Source organism: Trichoderma evansii (assembly GCF_050947405.1).
Source record: "Trichoderma evansii strain SZMC 28006 chromosome Unknown GGI43scaffold_3, whole genome shotgun sequence".
Lineage (NCBI taxonomy): Eukaryota > Fungi > Ascomycota > Sordariomycetes > Hypocreales > Hypocreaceae > Trichoderma > Trichoderma evansii.
This window is the reverse complement of record NW_028145203.1, coordinates 2,130,587-2,151,394: the sequence shown is the minus strand read 5'-3', so window position 1 is coordinate 2,151,394 and position 20,808 is coordinate 2,130,587. Positions and strand designations below refer to the sequence as shown.

General features: G+C 48.8%; 6 protein-coding genes across 6 annotated transcripts in view; 4 read left to right on the top strand and 2 right to left on the bottom strand.

The window, feature by feature from the left end:
* The first annotated feature begins 2,824 nt into the window (after positions 1-2,824).
* GGI43DRAFT_257020 (uncharacterized protein) lies at positions 2,825-5,274 on the top strand. The gene is made up of 3 exons (XM_083200912.1): positions 2,825-3,124; positions 3,287-3,756; positions 3,830-5,274. The coding sequence occupies exons 1-3, from the start codon at positions 2,998-3,000 to the stop codon at positions 5,099-5,101; spliced, it is 1,869 nt and encodes a 622-aa protein (XP_083064413.1). The 5' UTR covers positions 2,825-2,997; the 3' UTR covers positions 5,102-5,274.
* Positions 5,275-5,398: 124 nt separating this feature from the next.
* GGI43DRAFT_256832 (uncharacterized protein) lies at positions 5,399-7,255 on the bottom strand. Its single transcript, XM_083200910.1, has 4 exons — positions 6,594-7,255; positions 6,375-6,510; positions 6,030-6,285; positions 5,399-5,959 (listed from the first exon to the last, which is right to left on the bottom strand). The coding sequence occupies exons 1-4, from the start codon at positions 6,733-6,735 to the stop codon at positions 5,696-5,698; spliced, it is 798 nt and encodes a 265-aa protein (XP_083064412.1). The 5' UTR covers positions 6,736-7,255; the 3' UTR covers positions 5,399-5,695.
* Positions 7,256-8,588: 1,333 nt separating this feature from the next.
* On the top strand, positions 8,589-9,676 carry GGI43DRAFT_420964 (uncharacterized protein; the record flags this gene model as incomplete). The annotated part of the gene is made up of 2 exons (XM_083207878.1): positions 8,589-9,406; positions 9,451-9,676. 2 exons carry the CDS (start codon positions 8,589-8,591, stop codon positions 9,674-9,676), a joined length of 1,044 nt encoding a protein of 347 aa, XP_083064411.1.
* A 126-nt stretch (positions 9,677-9,802) lies between these two features.
* Positions 9,803-12,623, bottom strand: GGI43DRAFT_396967 (amidase signature domain-containing protein). Its single transcript, XM_083205043.1, has 9 exons — positions 11,622-12,623; positions 11,513-11,557; positions 11,434-11,450; positions 11,270-11,372; positions 10,808-11,200; positions 10,619-10,745; positions 10,441-10,560; positions 10,189-10,380; positions 9,803-10,129 (listed from the first exon to the last, which is right to left on the bottom strand). Exons 1-9 carry the CDS (start codon positions 11,979-11,981, stop codon positions 9,978-9,980), a joined length of 1,509 nt encoding a protein of 502 aa, XP_083064410.1. The 5' UTR covers positions 11,982-12,623; the 3' UTR covers positions 9,803-9,977.
* A 216-nt stretch (positions 12,624-12,839) lies between these two features.
* GGI43DRAFT_396963 (uncharacterized protein) lies at positions 12,840-14,074 on the top strand. The gene has a single exon (XM_083205042.1). It carries the CDS (start codon positions 13,100-13,102, stop codon positions 13,856-13,858), a length of 759 nt encoding a protein of 252 aa, XP_083064409.1. The 5' UTR covers positions 12,840-13,099; the 3' UTR covers positions 13,859-14,074.
* Positions 14,075-16,795: 2,721 nt separating this feature from the next.
* GGI43DRAFT_256800 (uncharacterized protein) overlaps positions 16,796-20,808 on the top strand; it is a gene marked incomplete at its 5' end in the record, with an annotated part of 10,028 nt that continues 6,015 nt past the window's right edge. The window contains one exon of the mRNA XM_083200909.1: positions 16,796-20,729. Within this exon, the coding sequence (XP_083064408.1) occupies positions 16,796-20,729 (3,934 nt within the window). The remainder of the gene's footprint in view (positions 20,730-20,808) is intronic.

The following is a 20,808-nucleotide window of genomic DNA, read 5'->3' as shown; positions in this document are numbered from 1 at the left end:
CTTTGGGTGGTTGGACACGGGTGGTTTACGAGGTAAAGAGTCAGTAAGTTTCTGGGATTTGCAGCTTTTGATGAGACCTTTTTGAGAAGAGAAAGTGCGTATAAGTCTCAGTCACGTGTGATACTTGGCTCAAGTGACTGGCGTTTTGAGACAGAAATCATGAAGCTAAAGGTATTAGCCACGAGCAATTTGGGCGCAGATAATGGGGTGCTGCATGTACGATTCGCGTGCCGCGCCTGGGGCGCATAAAAAACGAGACCCGATCCATTTGACTTATTTTTAGACGAGTTTTGATTTTGACAGAATGAATTTTGATGCCAGATGCGAAAATTTCACGGCTTGAAGTACCAAGAACACTACATGTAATCGGGCTTAGTAATGGCATGTAAGTGGCCGCTGTACTCGAGATCGATTTCGTAGCGCAACTCAGCCTAGGGTGGAAGAAGAAATTTGTGCTACCAGACAATGTAGCTAATTCTTCTTCTTCTTCTTCTTCTTTCTTCTTCTTTTTTTTTTTTTTTTTTTTTTTTTGTTATGAGATACCGTAGCCAGGTATTGAGATTGTATATAAGCAAGTTACTGATTATAACATGGTGTTTAGTGATTACAGTATGCAGCATCAAAGGATCTATAACAATACAGAAGAGACATCAACCGGCTCTTCCATCCGTTTTAGTGGCCAGTGCTGCTCTTACCCTTATTAACATGAGACAGATAACATGTCTGTGCCCTGTACCAATAACTTCACACCTGCGCTCCGTATAGCAAACGGAGGCTCAAACGCTGCGCCTTGGTCCTAGCGGGCTAATGGCCGAATACCCGATATCAGGCGGGACACGACCCTCGTGCTCTTAGCCGCACCGCGTCATCAGTGCTTGGCCAGCTTCGTGTCGCAATGGCGGGAGAATCTTCAGGCGACAGATAGATAGGTCGCTTAGCCTCAGCAGCGCCAACGCTCAGCATGACCCCTTGAGCAGTCCCAAGACCCCAGTCCGATGGCAAGGTTGAAATCCCTCGAGTCATATAGAATGAGGTGTGTGAAATTGCTTTGATACACCTCATTTATTTTTCTTCGGATAAATGCATGCTCATGCTTGCTTACCTTGGAAAAGTCAACTTCAGCCTCACCAAGGGCATATGGCTGCAATGAATATCCGACAAAATCCATGTCGCGTGAGCATTTCGAGTTCCATACATGCAATTACTAGTATTTGCCCTATTTTCCTTGTCACTAGCGGTGGTAAAGCTGCTCATCCTCCCGCAAATACCTGTTCCGCATTCGTGCAGTTTTCAAGGAGTGCACGGTTGTTCCACTTGATGGCGTAACTGTATGGGGTTTATCAGGGGGCCCCGTCACGATAGTGTGGATATCGTCGACGACCGATGGACGGGGGGCGGGTATGTATGTGCTACTCACTTTTCGGTAGTGGTGGTTCCATTTTCTTTGTGTAGATGCTCAGCTGTCTGCCTGCTGTACATGCAAATCAGGGTCTCTTTTTCGGAGCAGCAGCTGTAGTAGTGATTTGTTACTGGAGGGTGCCATGTGCCGCCATTATCGCCCCCTATTGTCAAGCCTCCATGAGCTTCGGCGCACCGCAGCTGATGGATATCACACTTTTCACCACACCTCTTTCCGCAGGCCTGTCGTTTTAGCGTCCGTTGTATTAATGCCCCTCCATGCCATGTTTTCTATTAAACAGGCGTCCGAAAACGCGCAGGCCCTGAAAGCGGCGACGCAGGAACCACGTGTATATTTGCGGCGTTGGGCCGAATTTGGATTGGCTGGCAGGAAATCATATGTGCGAGTTAGACGATTTTGCCATCAGTCGAGTGACACTGTGCCTAACAGATCACGAAGAAAAAAAAAACAATAGGCGATATGACATGAATCAAAGACACCGGCTAGGGTCTTGCTCTGTTCGGCAATGAGCGGCATCGATGGAGCCGTTTATTGGCCTTGGCCGCGTCAAAGTCGCAGCCTCACCGCCTTCAAGCCCTATTCTATACAGTAGTATATGTGTCTTACTATGTAGGAGGTAGGTATCGTATTGCATTTTTTCCTTATCTTACTTTTTCAAGATTCACACATGCTAGGCGGCACGTACCAGTACTCCGATCCGACACGTCCTACAGTACACGTACGCGTTACTACTACTCCGGTCGAACTATGGACAAGGTAGTGCTAATAATCTGGGTGCTAACTTGGGTTTTTCATCAAACTCAATGCCGCTCTAGCCTATTGCCTTCGTTGGCGATTTCCACCGGCCCCTCTGTTTTTTTCTTAGCGTCTGATAAATTTTGACGCATCGGAAGAAATACGCACGCACCAGCCGATCCACTAGTACCTGGCTTAATGCTAGCACCGAGTCACTACAAAGTTCTCCTTGTCCAGTGCCTTGTACTAGAGAGTGGCAGCTGAAGCGAAACAGAACCGGCTCTTTACTGCTTGACTCCCATCTTACCGTCGTGAATGAAGGTTTCTCTGTCCTCTAGAATACTTATAATACAAATACTTACATGTGAATGCTCCTTGGGTAGCATTTATATGAGCATGATCGGCAGTTTTGTGGTACCCCAGCTTTATACCTTCCATAATCGAGGTCGAAAAGGTACGTCCGCGGTACTATTTCGTCACCACAACAGCCGCTAGCGGACGTGGTAAGGCTGCTTCGAGGGCAGGAAACGGCAGTAGCAGCCCCTCTGTCCACAAGTGGCCTAGACGCGCGTGCATTTTGTCTCTTGGCTTATTAAATCTACCCAAATGCCAAGACTCGATTCCTATTCCCAACTCCTTTCTTTTGCTTTTAGTGCCAGCATTATTTATCTCCTCTCAGGAGTTGCTTCTTTATATCTCGCAGAAACGGGCTTGATCCATATACCCTCATTCCAGGATCCCCATCCCCTCGTTGAAGCCACTGCTTGCGTTTGCGCTTTGCACTTTGCACCGACTTAGATACCTTCGTCCCTCGCTTCTGCCCCTCAGTCAACCACGTCACCATGGGCTCGCTCACCGAAACAGTGCTCGACTCGGTCCAGCAGCTGAGCCTCAATGGCTCTGCTAACCAGACCAACGGCGACAAGATTACCATCCGCAACATTTGCTGCGTTGGTGCTGGTTACGTCGGTATGTAATCCCTGCGTCTTGTGGTGTTGCTCGCCTGGCGACTTTGCTGCGCTTGGTCGGCTGGAGAATAGCCCGAGAACACGTCGATTCGCTTCGGCGCTGGGCTGTTCTTTGGGCAAGCTATTATCCCAATTCCCAATGCTAACTCCTGTCGTTGAATAGGTGGCCCTACCGCCGCAGTCATTGCCTTCCAGAACCCGCACATCAAGGTCACCGTTGTGGACCGAGACGTGACCAGAATCCGCAGATGGAACTCTCGCCACCCCCCCATCTACGAGCCTGGTCTGCACGACATTGTCCGCATTGCCCGTGATGGTGGCCGCGAGACCAACATTTCTGGCCAGCCCAGCGACGAGACATCAGCCTCGGAGAAGGGCGAGACCCCAGTTGGTCGACGAGAGCCCAACCTCTTCTTCAGCACTGACGTCGCTGGCCACATTGCCGAGGCTGACATTGTCCTCGTGGCTGTAAACACTCCCACCAAGGAACGCGGTGTTGGTGCTGGCAGCGCTACTGATATGACTGCCTTTGAAGCCGTTACTGGCTTTGTTGCCCAGTACGCTCGTGAGGGCGCCATCATTGTCGAGAAGAGCACCGTTCCTTGCCGAACTGCCCAGCTGGTAGCAGACACTGTAAGTCGCAGCATGCATAACACCTCAGCTGCACTACCCGAGATTGATTCTGACATTCGCTCTTTCTGATTAGCTCTCTATGCACCGTCCCGGCGTCCACTTCGAGATCCTGTCGAACCCTGAGTTCTTGGCTGCCGGAACCGCCGTCAACGATCTTCTATATCCCGACAGAATCCTCATCGGCTCGGCCCCCACTCCTTCCGGCAAGCGAGCTGCTGAGGCTCTGCTCGAAGTGTACGCCGCTTGGGTTCCCCGCGAGCGCATCTTGACCACCAACGTGTGGTCTTCTGAGCTTGCCAAGCTGGTCGCCAACTCCATGCTTGCTCAGCGAATTTCCAGCATCAACTCCATCTCCGCTGTCTGCGAGCAAACTGGTGCTGATGTCGATGAGGTCGCCCGCGCTATCGGTGTCGATCCCCGTATCGGTAACAAGTTCTTGATGGCCGGTATTGGTTTCGGTGGTAGCTGCTTCAAGAAGGATGTCCTCAACCTCGTGTATCTGGCCGACACCATGGGCCTGCCCGAGGTCGGCGAATACTGGAGACAGGTCGTCAAGATGAACGAGTATGCTCGTGACCGATTCACCAACCGCGTCATCAAGTGCCTCAACAACACCCTTGTAGGCAAGAAGGTTACCATCCTTGGCTATGCCTTCAAGAAGAATACATCAGATACCCGTGAGGCACCTGCTCTGGAAATGATCAAGACATTGTTGGAAGAGCGCCCTCGCGAGATTGCAGTCTTTGACCCTTGCTGCAACCCATTTGTTGTCAAGAACGAAATCAAGGCCCTTCTCGGACCCCAGATCACAGCCAGTGTCCAGGTCTATGGAAATGCCTACGATGCTTGCAAGGACAGCACTGCCGTCGTCATCGCTACCGAGTTCGATGAGTTCCGTAACCAGCCCGTTCCCAAGCCCGCCCCGGCACCTGTGGATCAGCCCGCTCCCAAGATGATCGGCCGCAAGCCCAACCCCAAGTCAGACCCCAGACCATTCAAGGAGTCGATCCCCACAGAGAACGATCTCTTGGCACTCCACAAGCACTTGGTGCAGCGTGATGGTCAGACCTCTGAAGACCCTCTGGATCGATTCAATGTCGAGCCGGACTGCGCCGAAGACTGCCCTGACTGTATCCAGGCCAGGGAGTCCAAGGAGAGCGGTTTCGCCACAGGAATGGGCAGCGCCGAGGAGTACAAGTCCAAGGAGCGATTGGACTGGGTGCGCATTGCCGATACCATGGCCAAGCCTCGATGGGTGTTTGATGGCCGTGGTGTCATCGACTCTCGCGAGATGGTGAAGCTGGGTGTTCGCGTGGAGAGTGTTGGTCGCCAGCACCGATTCTAAGGCGCGTGAAATATTCTTGGCGGTTTTTCTTCTAAGTTAAAAGGCGGAATGAGGCTATACGGCCTTTTAGCTACTCCTTTTTTTGTGGCTGTGCATTGGTAATGCAGGTGGGCCTAGAACAAACTACCTTGTATTTGTTTTTTAATTAAAGATTAGGGTTACGTTGAGTGACTGCAGATGAGAGGCGCTGCATCAATTGGGAAAGAATTTGCTTTGCTGGCGGGTGGTTGCCTGATGTGAAAGAGAAAAAGAAGGCGATCACTACGTGTGACTTTGTGGTATTCCTAGCCTCACCGCCACAACTTCTAGATAAATTGTCTTGAACAATCTAGACTTGAATACTTGTTACACTTGGGTATTTGATGCAGTGAAATGAAGGGATGAAAGCTTTGTATAATAGAAATAGTACTCGAAATATATTGACAAAATGAAGAATATAATAATAAAGAAGGGGGTATCCGAAACATGTGAACGAAAACTTCCACAGAGCACAATGCCAATGCAGTCGATCATGCCCTACCCATGATTAGCAATGCATTCTGGTAATATTTTCACCCAAAAAAAAAAAAACCTTTGAAGTATAAAGCAAATGACTTAGACATTGCTCTTATCAGCGGACTGCGTAATTGTCTCTACGGCAGCAGGAACACCTCGGTCAGGAGGGATCGAGAAACCAGTATAGAGATAAGTGAGTATGACGATGTATTCTGGTAGCAGAGCCATCAGCCCAAAGGCTACAGCATTGCCCTCCACGGGGCTAAAGGGTGAGGTAGCACTGTTTTGAAGGGCGACTTCAAGAAGACCGAAGACGGTACGGATAATGAGGAAGGGGGACGCAAGGAGGCCACCACGTAAGACCTAAGAGTAGGAAATTATTGTCAGTAACAAAAGAACGTGACGTAATTGCACCAGCTGGATAATGACATACGGTTTGGCTACTGGGAAGGAGAGTGTGTTTCTTTCTCCAGAAAAACGACATCATGGAGATGAGAACGACGAGAACGACAGCGAAGACGACGTATCCGACGAGAGTAAGTGTACGGCTGGTATTCATGGCGGATGGTGTACCGATGGAGCTGACACCTCCGCCAGAAGCCAGAAGGCCGATGGCGATGAAGATGCAGAGACGTAGGATAGTGCCGATTTTATTCGCTCGAGGATTGGAGCTGTAATTGTCGATAAGGCTGTTTATAACATGTTGAATCAGTATATTTTCTCTCTCTTTTGATACTTGAAAGGGCACAGTTCGTTGGAGATATAGGCGTATACTTACACGATGCGTACATAGCCCAGGGCAGCTATAATAAGAGGCACGACACCGACGTTGAGGAGGATAATGGCTACGACGTAGAGTCCGATGCTGGGTTTCTGTTCAAAGGCGACGAGAACGGGACCACCAGCCAGGCGCACTATTCCAAGCCGGACATGTTAGATGTTGACCAGTTCTATTCAAGAAATACCAAATCGTATATATGATGGAGAGAAGGCGTACTCAAACTGAAGGGAATCAAGGGCCACCAGGCGAGACGTGGGCGGATTTTGCCATTGCGCTTAAAGAGCCAGATGGCGCTTGGGAGGATGGGCACGTAAAAGACAATTTGGGCGATGCCCAGGGATTCGTGAGAGTTGAGCATGTTGGCCTGTTGAGTGGATAGATGCGGTCGATTTGCCTTGAGACTTGTCTGCAGCTACGACTTTCGAACAAGGCCAAAAAGATGAAGGCATCAAAGCCCTTTTAACTAACAACCCGAGCATATTATCTATCCCTATAGCATCACAAGAACGCCACTAACATCATAGCCGAGCAGCAAAAACACAAGCATTGTCGATCTAAAAGCTGCAGCCGAGCCCAGGCCAACAATGCCCCGACACCAAAAAGCGTTGCCGGGACCCGGGCCAACGAATCACGACGAGGCGGCATTGCTCAGCTTGGAGGGTCTTCGCGGAGAGGCGACTCAGCTCGTGCCATGATGCCCTTCTAGCGGCTACACCCGCCCTCTCACGAACTTTTAGGTAAGGGCCGCAAATGGGCCCGTTCTAGGAAGTGATGCGCCTCGCAGGGTGCCGCGTCCTGGGTTACGTGTATTTTCCCTTTCCCCTAGGGCTGGTCTGATGCTCATTGGTGTTCTTGTGATGTGAATTTCGTGGTATAAAGCCTAGATGGGTAAAGCTGCGGTCTAGTTGATTTTAGCTCAATGCCGCCTACGAAATAAGCCTGCATGCGAGCCAAAAAGCAAAAAAGCGGGCTAGATCGCTTCTCGTGCTATAAAGCTCAGTTAGGTTAGAGCGAATGCGAATGGAGAAGCGACAAGTGATTAAAGGTGCCTGAGCCACGTTTGAAGGATTTGCCTGCGGCGATAGCGAGTGGTACCACATGGCTTAGACGTGCTGCTAGTTACTTAAGCCTCTTCGCTCCTTAGAGGCAGCCGGGTCATCATGGCGTTTAGTTGGTCCGCCTCATCGGTGATTACGATGCGCATCTCATGTATGAGGCGCTGCTCTATTGTACGTGTTGGAAAAAGGGGACCTGAATGCGGCTTTCTTCCTCTGTTATGCTTTTTTCCTTGGAGCGGCTGTCGGAGCCAATGAGCGTCAAGCTACAGAATTGCAGCCGTCCTAAATAGGAATAATGCCGCGAATAGCAGGTGCACGTGTTTCGCGAGTGCTCGCTTGCTGCCTCTTCTTATTTGCTTCTTTTTTGTTTCTCTTTCCTCTATCTATTAATACACATCATATAAACGAAAACCTGTCATTTATTCCTTTGCGCAAGTGCAGCAATGTCGATTTTTATGCCCCGGACAGGGTAAAACCATTGGCGTAATCTTGTTTCGCATTGTGTTTCGTCCTGTCAATGGCACGGCTCTGTCCGAAAGCTGGGTCGTTTCAGAGCCCTGGTCGAGGAGACTTTTGGTTTGACGCTTTGCTGCCTGGAAATGGCAGCTGATAGGCGATGTTTATTCACTGCGTCGTTTGCTGATGCATTTGTCTGGGGAATTGACAGATGGATCGATCGATCGTGCCAAGTCAAAATATGTTTAATGGACGAATTTTATCTGCGGAACGGTATGAACTTGCGTTTTTAGCTGCATTTCTATATAGCTACTCCACCGTGAGAGATATTTATGGCGTGTCAAGGTGTTTTCTAGAAGGCAGGTGGCCACATAGCCCCTTTGGCACGTTTCAGTAGACCACCCTCCTGTCGGACCAATGGACAGCTATACTCTCTCCACGTACCTTATCTTCGAGTGTCTGCACAACATTATCTAGATCTGAAACTTTAGACAGGAATATCTACTCGCAAAAGGCTTTTCAAACCTTTAATAGTACACCACTTTCCAGTTTGTCAATCTCAGTTCTGTGCGGGAGGCACGCTTGGCTGCAAGTCAGCACCGCGTCGTGGCTTTTTGGTCTTTCGGGGCCTTTCGCATACCGAAAACGGTATTCTTCCTGCAGTCGAATAGGCAGTGGGCGGCTACTCTGACGCGCCATGGCGGTCTACTGCCTCAGCTTGTTTGTGTTCTTGGCCATATTGTCATTGGTGGCTGCGGAAGCACTCCCCCCTGACTCTATTCCTGCCATGTGTGCGACCATCTGCGGACCAATTGTCGAGCTGAGTTCGATGTGCAGTCCGAAACGATCTTTGGGAAGCCTTGGAAGTGATTTGAATGGGGAAGCATATCATCAAAAGCGGGCCGAGAGCCTTGATGGTAGGCGAATCGAACCGATTGAGAAACATTTTACAATCATCGTCGAAGCGCCCCCGTCGTTCCCTTCTGGATTATTAGGGTTATTACATAGTCTATTTCCACCAAAGCCATCAGCATCGCCATTACCGCCAGCTTCATTGCCACAATCGTCATTATCGACGTCACGAGTTCCGCCCTTGGAAAATCCGGCATCTATGCCACTACCAAACAGCTACCTTACTATGCGGCCAACGATCCAGCCTCTTCCAACTGCATCAAGCAATCCCATCTTAACGGACACTGCAGCTCCACGTCCAGCTCCCACGCCAAGTATAACATCAAATGCTCGGCCGACTATATCTACCGCTTCGCACAAGAAGGGGATGAAAACTCCAGATCTAGCGACCGTTGCAACAGCCACGGCTAGTCAGCACAGCCCCATGACGCCGACTGTTCTAGGCTCAGATGGAGATATGGGGGGTGAAACCAGCGGATGGGGGATGACGGAAAACGCAGAAGAGCAGTGTGTATGCTCAAACAAGAGCTTTAATGTGGCCGAGATTGCTGGACTATGCGCTAGCTGTATAAGTATGGTTGCAGATGCGCAAAATGGTGAGTGGTATTCGTTCAGACTTCCATCACGTCTTGATGTTAACCTCATAGCACAGATGTACAGGTTATCATGTCGGTCTGTGACTTCCCACCCCAACAATACAGTCCAGATAAGGACAGTTTGGCGAGCAGCATCCATGCCCAAGCCGTTAGGCCGACGGCAGTAAATGCTGAAGGGGTCAAGTTAAATAAAGCATCTCGGTCAATTTGGGGTGCGAACGTTGGACTGGCTACTGGCGCTGCGGGTTTCGTAATTGGTGTGTTAACGATGCTATGATTCGTTTCGTCTTCGTCTACGTTGTTTTTCTCTTCATTATTTCAGTCTATAGAAGAAAGGGTGTACGGAGTATATACCAGGGTAAATTATTGTAAGAATTCAGGCTATACAGGTATACAGCCAACAGTGTATAATATTTTAATGGAAACGAGCAAATATCTTATTATCACGCATTTAAAGATATGTCATATTTGTGACTGCAAGATCTGCCTAGATTCACCATAAATGGCTAACCGGCATTCCAATGTGTCAATCCATTACAGATTTAGATCAATTTTACGACACGTCATCTACTTTCAGCTCACAAAGTCGGCGGCTTCCGCGGTGCGAAGGTGCTTTCATAAGCACTCTGAAGCTGAATTAGAAGACCCTCTTCTTTGGCAACAGCACAAAGTCCATGAGGTCGTCCGTTATAGTCAAGATAATCGAGCGGCATAGCAGCAACAGGATAGCCTAACGCTAAAGTATTAGCATATTTCATGTTGCTGAAAAGGAGAGCATGGGGTTCGGACCAGAGGCCGCAGCCCAATAGTATAGTGGCGACTCAATCGGCCCCATTATGATGTTAAGGCCAAATTCTTCAAATATCTTATTGACGCCTTGATCACGACCGAATCTGGTCAAATGGGAAATATAAGACGCACGGTCTTCTGAAGTCACATTAGTCTTTTCGCTGAGCTCAAGGATATCCTGATTATCATATCCTGGAGTTTTTATTAGCAGCCATCAAAAGCGACCGTTTCAATCACATATCTCAACATTACCTGCAGGAAGCTCTTTATCGGCATGCGCCTTATTGAAGGCAATCAGCTCGCCCAATGTCTTGATCTGAGGGGTATCAAGGAGTTTGATATAGTCCTCAAACTCCTCTTTAAAACCATTTTCTATTTCACCGGTGCTTTAGTGAATTTACCCACTATAATGGTACGCATTTAAACCTACCGAATATCTTGAGTAAAATCTCTTTGCCGTCAACGAAAAATGTTTCAAAGAAATCTAAGAAGATGTTATCTTTAAACACCGTTGCATGTTCCTTGATAACTTCATATGCATATCGAACTTGATCAATCTGACTCGCTTATTAGCACAGAGAAATCTCAGTACAAGATAATATCAGTTATAAGCACTCACTAGCTGCTTCTCCATGCCTTCATCCAGGATCTTTCGAATATCCGGAGGATACCTCCATGTTTCTGGGTCTACTGTGCCAATCTTGAGGCCATCCCACGAACCTGTTACCCGTGAGGCGTAGCCACCTGGTGGAACGTTGCCAGGATCAGTGATGATGTCCATCAGCATAGCCAAGTCTTTGGTGGTCTTTGTCATAGGGCCTGGCTGGTCAGAAAAGCTAGAAATGGGGACAATGCCCGTAATAGAGATGAGCGAGCGGCCAGGTTTAATTGAGTAAAGGGCAGCTCGGCCAGCAGGCAACATTAGCGATCCAAATGTCTCAGTACCAATGCTAACTGGAGCAAAACCGGCCGCGACTGCAATCGCAGATCCGGATGAAGATCCGCCCGGGTTCTAAAGAATCGCAAAAAATAACCTAGATTAGTCATTTGCGACAGTGAGAGCAACGATGCCTTGACTTACGCTATGGCCTGCGTATGAATCATCTGGATGAATACCCCCCTTTACATATGGTGATTGAGCTTGTCCGCTAACCGCGTTCCATCCGCAGATCAAGTTTTTGCCTCTTGGCGAGCGATCAACGTCAGCAACATGATAGCTAATAGTAGCGAAATAGGGTCACGTACTTCCACCACGATAGCTCCTAAATTTATTGTCTTAGCCGGCGGATCTCATATTTAATAACTGGTGTTGGTGAGCACTTACCGACAGGCTGGCCTTGCCTATCACGATGAGTCCGGCTTCCAGCAGCTGAGACAGAACTCATTTAGCTAATCATCGACTGTTGGAAATTTAGGCTAGCCTAGTGACTTACCCGATCTACAACAGGTGCATTGATACGCGGGTTCGAATTGACTAGGGCCAAACTACCAGCCGTTGTATCAAGCCCAGTTGATTGGTAGTGGGTTGCGATGTTGTCTTTGATGAGAATGGGGATACCGTGAAGTGGGCCCCTAAGCTTGCCATTTTTTCTCTCTTCATCCAGCATGCCAGCTCTTTCCAAGAGGAGCGATTCGGGAGCTGTGCTGATTACCGCTTTGAGATAGTCATTGTGGCGCTTGATCTGTGAGAGATATATTTTGACGAGATCCTTGCTGGTTACATCGGTAGATGAGGTCAGCAATTGCTGGAGCCCCTCAGCAGTGGCTGTCAGTACATCAATATCCGTGTCCATGGCTAGCTGTGATGGATAGTTGTATAAGTTGGAAGTCGCAAGAAATCAGTGGTTCAATATGTGCCGAATTTGAAATGAGATCAGGTTGGGGTTTATTGGGGTAAATTCCCCAGCTTATGTATAATAAATGTCGCACTATACGGAGACCGGAGAACATGCACACAGGCATGCCATACCAACCGCGCTTAAAGCATTCAGCTTTTCATATCCTAGGTTTCTCGAACCAAGTCTTTTCTACCTTAAAAAGCTACATCATGAGCTCAAATGCTGGATCGAACGGTTTTGCTCCGCTAGCAAGTCACCCAGGTGCAGGGTATGGCCAGCTTATGTGAGCGAAAAGCTAGCTTACGGCAGCAACGGCCATGATGGGCTCATGTATTATTATATGTATCCCGTTTACTGGCGTTTAGGGGTTATCTTGAATATCAATTACTTGGGGCAAGATACTATTCATTAGAGTAGGGTTGGCTCGTGGGGTGTGCTTGGCTATTCATTGCGGAGTATTGTATTTGCTTCCTATGGATACCTATACGGCTACAAATTTGGCCTAGGTACATATTCATCAATACGTGTATTCGCCACCGGGGGAATAGCTGTATTATACTTTGCAATTATAGATATGCTGCGTCAGTACCAGTCTACGATATATTTGATCTATAAAGCCCAATCGGAGATACTATCATTCGGCGCTGTATAAACCGAGTCAGTGGAGCGGCGTTGAGGTGGAGTAGGCGGAGTTGCACAAGTCCGGCAGCCACCAAGGCCTCGAGTCGCCTAGTTAGGGAAATATCCTGTCAGCAGGCGCTTATGTCCGAGCCTATGTAATACCTCATTGGGCTAGAGTTAGGCCTAGTAGCTGGAGCTTGTAGCGCCTTATTGTATAGGTAGATAAATATATATTACGAATGCCGACTTTACTTTGGCTGTTCTGCTGGAACATCACAATTCAATTGGCTTTTTCTACAGCTCACTGGCATATTTTATATCTACTCTCTCGTCTGTAGCTGCGTAATAGTGAGCTTCCTACATTGCTTGGCAGCAGCGGAATCTCACCGAAGCATCCTGCCTCATAAGCATCCACAAAGCTACACTGCACTACACAACTCATCTTCATCGTCATGCATATCATTCTAACTGGCGCCACGGGTCTCGTGGGATCTGGCGTCCTGGACGCTATGATCAAGGCCAAAGACATCACCAAAATCTCCATCCTCAGTCGCAAGCCGGTACAGATGGCTGCTGATGCCAAGGATCCTCGAATCAACGTCATCATTCACCGGGACTTTGAAAAATACGACTCCAAGGTGTTGGAGCAGCTTCAAGGCGCAAATGCCTGTGTCTGGGCCTTAGGTATCAGCCAGACCAAGGTTAACGCAGAAGAATACGTCAAAATCACCAAAGATTATACCATCGCTGCAGCAAAATCTTTTGCTACATTGACGACGACGCCATCAGAGCCTTTTCGGTTCATTTATGTATCAGGAGAAGGCGCTACGCAAACCCCAGGTCGACTGTCGGCCATTTTTGCTCGCGTCAAGGGAGAGACTGAACAGCAGTTGAGCGATATGACGTCTGAGATGCCGACGAGCCTGCGTGCAGACTCTGTGCGGCCAGGATTTGTGGATGCGAGACACCACAAGGCTATTCTGCCCTATATTCCGGATCCCGGCGCATTATATAAGGTTACAGCAGCATTAATGACGCCTTTAATGGCGGTGATGAAGGGATTGCACTCACCAACTGACCACCTGGGAACTTTCTTGACAAATATGGCCATGGGAAAACTGGATTCCCAGCTTGAGGGGCCGGGCGCATTTAAACTGGGCAACTCATGGGTTGTTGGAGCTGCTGGTGTCAGAAGGGTCTCCGGATTTTGAAGAAGCTTGTCAAGGTTAAAGGAAGAGTGCTCAAGGCAAGGGAGCTAGTGGGGGGGGCTCATATTCTTATGAGCACGGAGTCAATCCCCATATCATATATGCCAAAGGGAAGCGGCAATTGTAATTTTAGAAGCATTCGGAAACAGGGCCAGGTTTAAGCTTATTCTCTTAGTCTACCATCGCTACTTAAATCTTGTAGTACATAATTCTTTATGGCATTCTTTCCATCATCCAGGCCCCGAAAGACGCGATCACGTAGTTAGTCTGAGTCTCAATTATGTCTCAATATGGAAGGTCTCGACAAGCCCCGGAAGCCTTGGAAGCCCTGAAGCAAGCCTTGATGAGGCGCAGTGTGCTTTGGCGGACGCGTCTTCGCGCGAAAACTGCATTCGAGACGCGAACCACTTTAGCCAGCGTTCCTGAGATATGGCTACTACTACCACCACTTACTTAGGGAACCGCCTCGGCGAGCCATTGTCTTCGACAGGGGAGATCTACAACTAGTAGCAGTGTAGAGCATCTAGGCACCCTGACTTAGATCTGGAGAGAATATTCCGCTGAGATCGGCAGGGTTCCGGGCCGTTTCGTGTATCAGTGTGTGCAGAGTTCGCGCTTCTTCGCGGCATATGGCATGTTGGAGTCGTGAGAAGACAAAACGCCCGTGCTGGGTATGTGACAGACACTACGGCTACACTACACTACCAGAAGCTAGATTGAATGAGAAGCTAAGAAAACGAAAATAGCACTTCTTAGTCGTACTAGTAATCATAGGTAAACTCAAATACGAGCTGATAGCCCTCCATATCCAAGATTTGTAGCTGCAAGTGGTATCCGACCGACACTGGGATGGTGGAAAGACTATGCCCGTCTTCTTTTTCGTCAACCGTAGTCGGCTTTTGATATCAATACTGAGTAATTCAGGAGCTATAAGGCAACACCGACATCGCTGCTCCAATATCTATGGGTAATATAGTCCCTCTCTCCTCGCACCGTTGGCTATGGCACTATATGTGGAGGGGTCTCACTCGACCTTCCTGTCAACTGTATCGATGTCTCAGGTACCCGGCAACGGTGTCTCAGAGGAATTGGATTTGAATTCATTGCCATGGAGAACAGGAGCAAGTCCAGCACAATATTCGTTGCCTGGTCATCGCCGAGAGGTTTAGTATTAAAGCGCCCACATTTGGTAATCCTGCTGCTCGGCTACCGCCCATATTTGGGACAAAATCGATTTCGGCTTGGCTCATGGTAATATGAGCGTGAGATGATGCAATAAGATCTGAAGCCCAAGAATATTATATTCGTCCATACAAAGGGATGCTAATGTTCGATTTATCGATTCCATTGCCCTCAGACATCATGCTCTTCTTGTTCAGATTCAGATTGCTCATTGTGCGTAAAGTATGGCGCCAGCAGTTTGCCAATATGTATCAATCGCGTCAGGATGCATTGCAGATGGGTGGCAACTCGCTGCAGACGCGGTCTAGTCGTTATAAATCGCAAACCACTTTAACGTGACGTAGTGTAATGGAATAGCTCTATGCTCGAGAAGCAGAAAGATTTTGGCTAGCTTTTCTCGCCTCAGTTTTATCCAAGCCGCTGGGAGAGCTGATACTATTCTCTCTACCTTCAAAGAGCGACATTGGAATGCAGCGCGACTGTCTAAGTCAGTAGACGGCAAAGGAAGGGCCTCAAAGCCACGAATGTTCTCTCAATGGATAGCTATCTTTTGCTCCCACATCTTGAAGGCCATATTGAACATTCCTCGGAATTTTTCAATGTGGCACTGAAATGTGAAGCTCAATCCCCTAACTCTTTCTATATCTCTAGATTCATATATTATACTTCATGATGGCCGATCTTTCGTTCGCTAGTCCATTTGTGAAATAGTAACCACATACCTAACACTCCTTTTTTCTTGTGTTTAGCACTTTTATGCGCTTTTGTGTGCCGTAACTGCTCTACGACTGGTTCCACAATATGGCTAGTCGCCGTGCAGACGGTATCCTCTCCCGGGCGGCCAAGGCGGCCGTCCTGGGTTCACTCCTTTTCACACCGGCGGGAGCTCACGAAAATGGTATTAAGACCGTTGAAGTTGTTGTTACGACTTATCTTGATTTAGGTGCTTGCATCAACGCATGTGCCCCGGAAAAACATTTCAAGACTGCCGAAGAGAAGCAATCTTATGTGCATCTCACTGTGCCAACTTGTCAATCAGAGCACGCTACCTCAACGAAGCCCCCTCAATGTCCCGTCTGCCCGGGAACTGTCTTTCATTACGAACCTACTAGCGATCCTTATGTTACCCACACGTCTACCGCCGATTGGCATAGACCTTCTGTCTCTACTATTCACCCTACGTGCCATGGCTGCGAGGGTACTGTCATTATCTGCGAACCAAAAGTTACCAAATATCCCAATCCTACAACTTTCACATGCGAAGGGGCTGGCCCCAACGGTGATAAAGTCACTATTCCAGGCTGGGGTCCTGGATATCCCTCGACAGTCGTTATCGGCTCTCATGGTTTTACGGATCATCTCTTAACGGTTACTGTCCCTGGATGGAGCAAAGGGCCTGCAGCTCCTTCTCAGACCTGTCTTCCAACTGGCCACAACGGACAGCCTCAACCTGATTCGCATCCAATTGTAGTTGTTGGCCATCCTGGACGCGAGCCAATTACCATTACCGCTTCTGGTGCGAGACCTGACGGCCCAAGGGTCACCTTGCCGCCGTTTGAGCCTGGTAAACCTCCTATTGTTATTATAGAACCATCAAAACCGCCAAAGGGTCACGGCGAGGAACAAGGCCACGGTCAAGAGCATGGCCATGATCAAGAACATGGCCACGGTGAAGAATACGGTCATGGTGAACAGCATGGCAGTGGCGAGCAACATGGCAGCGGGGAACAACATGGCAGCGGGGAACAACATGGCAGTGGTGAACAGCATGGCCATGGCAGTGAATCAGTAGTATTTACGACTATCCTTGATGGAGCCAAGCGAAACGATCACTCAATCACTCTGAAGCCTCTCGTCCCTGATGGGGTGAGAACGGTAGTCATTGGTACATCTGGATTTGTGCACCACATCCCTACAATTACGCTTCCAGATGCTCATCGAGGAGATGCTACAGTCACAGTTCAGCCAACCGCACGCCACCAAGCACCAATTGCCATTGCTGGCGATCCCGCGGGCTTGAGAAACCCTACCATCACTTTGCCTGGCGCAGGTCCCAACTCTCCTAGGATTACTATTCCTGTTGTTCCTGGGGTCCATCCTCTTATCATTGTAGGCAATGCGGGCCTACTGAGTGGCCTGCTTCATGGTCCTCTTCTTGGTGTTGACACAAACAGAGATGGCAGACCAGATGTGGCTGTCGGCCCCAACGGCACTATTGACATTGATGGCGATGGAAAACCAGACCTAGTTATTTTGCCTGGTAGCGGCGTGGATCTGAATGGAGACGGCCGGCCTGATACTACCGTTCTCCCTGATGGTGGCATTGATATTGACGGAGATGGGAAACCAGATATATGGCTGTATCCTCATGGTACTAACGGCACTAATATTACCATTACCCCAGATACTGGAAACGGTACTATCACTCTGCCCATTGGAAACGGCACTACCATAACCCCAGATACTGGAAATGGTACTATCACCCTGCCCGTTGGAAACGGTAATATCACTCTACCCATTGGAAATGGTACTACCATTACCCCAGACACTGGAAACGGTACTACCACTCAGCCCATTGGAAGCGGCAACAACACAACTCAGCCGACTGTAAATGGCACTATCACTCCCAGTGTATCTACCAATAGCTTCATTCTCCCAGCTGTGAGTCTGAGCGCTGGCACTCCGATAGATACAAACGGCGATGGCATAGCAGATGCTTATATTGCGTCTGACGGCGGTGTCGATCTTAATGGGGATGGTATTCCAGATCTCCATATCAATAATGATGGCACTGTTGATCTTGATGGCGATGGTATCCCTGACGCCATGGTTGACCTGGATGGTGGCGTGGATACTGATGGGGACGGTAAACCTAACTTCAGAATCTTGTCTCAACGTGGTACCGGAAATAATGCCCCATCTCTCATTGGCGCACCAGTCGATACTGATGGGGACGGAATTGCCGACACTGTAGTCGGCCCTGATGGTAGTATCAATTTCAATGGTCGCAGTATCAAAATTGGTCTGAATGGAAATGTTGATCTTAATGGCGATGGTAAACCAGACACCAAAATCGGCCCTGACGGAGGTATCGATTTGGACGGTGATGGTATTCCAGATATTTTCATCAAAGCAGTCAAGCTTCCTGCAATTCCAACTCCAGTCATCCCACCCGGTACCCCTGTTGATCTCAATGGAGACGGAAAGCCAGACACATATGTTGGCCTGGGTGGCGGTATTGATATCAACGGCGACGGAATCTCAGACATTTTTGTCAACGCTCTGGGCGGCTTGGACATTGATGGCGATGGCAAGCCCGATATGATAGTCGGCCTTGGTAGCACTGTAAACCTCGGTCCGGGCAAGCCAATTATCACTATTGGACCCAGCAATGCACCAAATGTCACTGGGACCAACAATACATCTGGATCCAATGGAACAGTGCCTACAGTACAGGCACTTCTTGGTAACGCCTTCTCCATTCCCGGACTTGGCGTTGATCTCAACGGTGACGGACAGCCTGAGACCACCATTGACATTAATGGCGGTATTGACACCAATGGAGATGGAAAACCGGATCTGACTATAAACTCTAACGGCGGCGTTGACCTAAATGGCGATGGCATAGTTGATACTTATATTACTCCGACAGGTGGTATCGACACCAACGGAGATGGCGTACCGGATATCACGATCATCCCACAAATCAACACCTGGGGAGACGGAAACTCTGGCGGTCTTGTACTTCCCGGGCTTGGAGTCGACCTCAATGGCGATGGCCAGCCTGATACAGTTATCGGTGATGATGGAGGCGTAGACACCAACGGCGATGGCCAGCCTGATATCTTCATCGGAATCACTGGAGAAGTCGATACCAATGGAGACGGCAAACCCGATACTGTGATTGGTCCCAATGGTAGAATTGATTTAAATCACACCGGCAAGCCCAGTCTGTCTGTTTTGGGAGTTGTCCATGCGGCCATAACCCACCCCAGCAACCAAACTAGCAATGGCACCACAAGTACAAACACCACTGGTATCCTGCCTGATGTGAAGATTAACGGAACATCCATTATCGGTGCTGGCGTTGACCTTAACGGCGATGGACGCCCTGACGTTACAATTGCTCCTGGTGGAGTCATAGATATGGATTTAGATGGACTGCCTGACATTACTATCTTGAATGGTGGCGGAGTCGACACCAATGGTGATGGAAAAGCCGACACCTATGTCCTTCCTGGCGGGATCATTGATCTCAATGGAGATGGCGTACCTGATCTGACCATTTTGCTCAATAATACAATTGGCGGTGTACTCGGAACCGTTGGTGGTGTGCTGGGTACTATTAGCAATACGCTGGCCTCTGTCCTCGCAAATCTAGGTGCTGGCACGTTTGTTGATCTGAATGGAGACGGCAAGCCAGATACTACCATTGGTATTGGAGGTGGTATTGACACCAACGGCGACGGCATTCCCGATATCTTCATTGGCCCCACTGGCCTCGTAGACCTGAACGGAGATGGAATTCCTGATACAGTTATCGGTCCTGATGGAGGTATTGATACCAACGGCGATGGAAAACCTGATATCTTTGTCTTGACCGGCCTTCTGGGTGGATTACTTTCAGGCCTGCTGGGCAATCTTGGCAATCTTGGAACTCTTGGTATCGCTACTGGATTCCAAATAGGCATTGGTTCCCTCGTCGATCTCAATGGAGATGGAATAGCAGACACTGCAATTGGTTCTGGAGGTCGCATTGACCTTAGCGGTACTGGCCTTCTCAGCATTACCGTTTTGCCCGGTGGTGGCGTGGATATCAACGGCGATGGAAGACCCGATCGCATTATCAGCCTCAATGGAGGCATCGATCTCACTGTTGATGGCTTGCCCGATCTCCAAATCTTACCTGGTATTATTGGACCCGGTGGTCTCCTTGGTGCAAATGGCACTAGCTTGAACCTAAACAGCACTGGTCCTGTGAATGGTACAAACGGGACGGGACTTGTTATTATAGGAGGCAATGGCACTAACCCCGTTGACCTTGGTGATCTCGGCATCGGCCTTGGCATTCAAATTGGCTCTCCAGTCGATCTCAACCTTGATGGAATACCTGATACAATAATTGGCCCTAACGGTGGCATTGATACCAATGGCGATGGTATTCCTGATATTTGGATTAAATATGGCGGAGGTGTTGATTTACGTGGCAATGGAGATATAGATACCTTCATTACCGCCACCGGAGGTATCGACACCAACGGTGATGGAATTCCTGATATTTACTGCGGAGTTGGAATCAGCCTCGAGCCTCGAGTAGGAGGCGGTCTAGGAAACGGCACATTGCCTGGTGGCCTCTCGAACGGAACTCTACTTGGCGGCCTTTTGAATAACACCTTACCTGGTCTTCTAAACACTACCTTGCCTGGTCTTTTAAACAGCACTCTGAATGGCGGCCTCCCGAATGGAACTTTACCTGGTGATCTCAACAATACGTTACCTGGTCTCTTGAATGGAACTCTCCTTGGTGGCCTTTTAAATAATACTTTGCCTGGTCTTTTAAACGGGACTTTACCCGGTCTACTCAACGGCACACTGCCAGGTCTTTCAGGAAATGGTACTGGTATTGACCTAGGCTTGCTTGGCAGCCTCTTGAATAGCACTTTACCTGCTCTCTTAAACAGTACTCTGTCAGGTCTCCCCATTGGTGATCTTAACAGCACTTTGCCTGGTCTCCTAAATGGCACTTTGACCGGTCTTCTAAACGGCACTAT

Bases quoted from the DNA above. Each gene is read 5' to 3' on its own strand.
- GGI43DRAFT_257020 (XM_083200912.1), top strand. From the start codon at position 2,998: ATGGGCTCGCTCACCGAAACAGTGCTCGACTCGGTCCAGCAGCTGAGC. The intron at 3,125-3,286 runs GTATGTAATCCC...GTCGTTGAATAG, and splicing joins CGTTGGTGCTGGTTACGTCG to GTGGCCCTACCGCCGCAGTC. The intron at 3,757-3,829 runs GTAAGTCGCAGC...CTTTCTGATTAG, and splicing joins CCCAGCTGGTAGCAGACACT to CTCTCTATGCACCGTCCCGG.
- GGI43DRAFT_396967 (XM_083205043.1), bottom strand. From the start codon at position 11,981: ATGGACACGGATATTGATGTACTGACAGCCACTGCTGAGGGGCTCCAG. The intron at 11,558-11,621 runs GTAAGTCACTAG...GTTCTGTCTCAG, and splicing joins ATGCACCTGTTGTAGATCGG to CTGCTGGAAGCCGGACTCAT. The intron at 10,561-10,618 runs GTAGGTTTAAAT...CCGGTGAAATAG, and splicing joins GATTTTACTCAAGATATTCG to AAAATGGTTTTAAAGAGGAG.
- GGI43DRAFT_256832 (XM_083200910.1), bottom strand. From the start codon at position 6,735: ATGCTCAACTCTCACGAATCCCTGGGCATCGCCCAAATTGTCTTTTAC. The intron at 6,286-6,374 runs GTAAGTATACGC...TGTTATAAACAG, and splicing joins CTGGGCTATGTACGCATCGT to CCTTATCGACAATTACAGCT. The intron at 5,960-6,029 runs GTATGTCATTAT...TCCTACTCTTAG, and splicing joins TCCTTCCCAGTAGCCAAACC to GTCTTACGTGGTGGCCTCCT.
- GGI43DRAFT_396963 (XM_083205042.1), top strand. From the start codon at position 13,100: ATGCATATCATTCTAACTGGCGCCACGGGTCTCGTGGGATCTGGCGTC.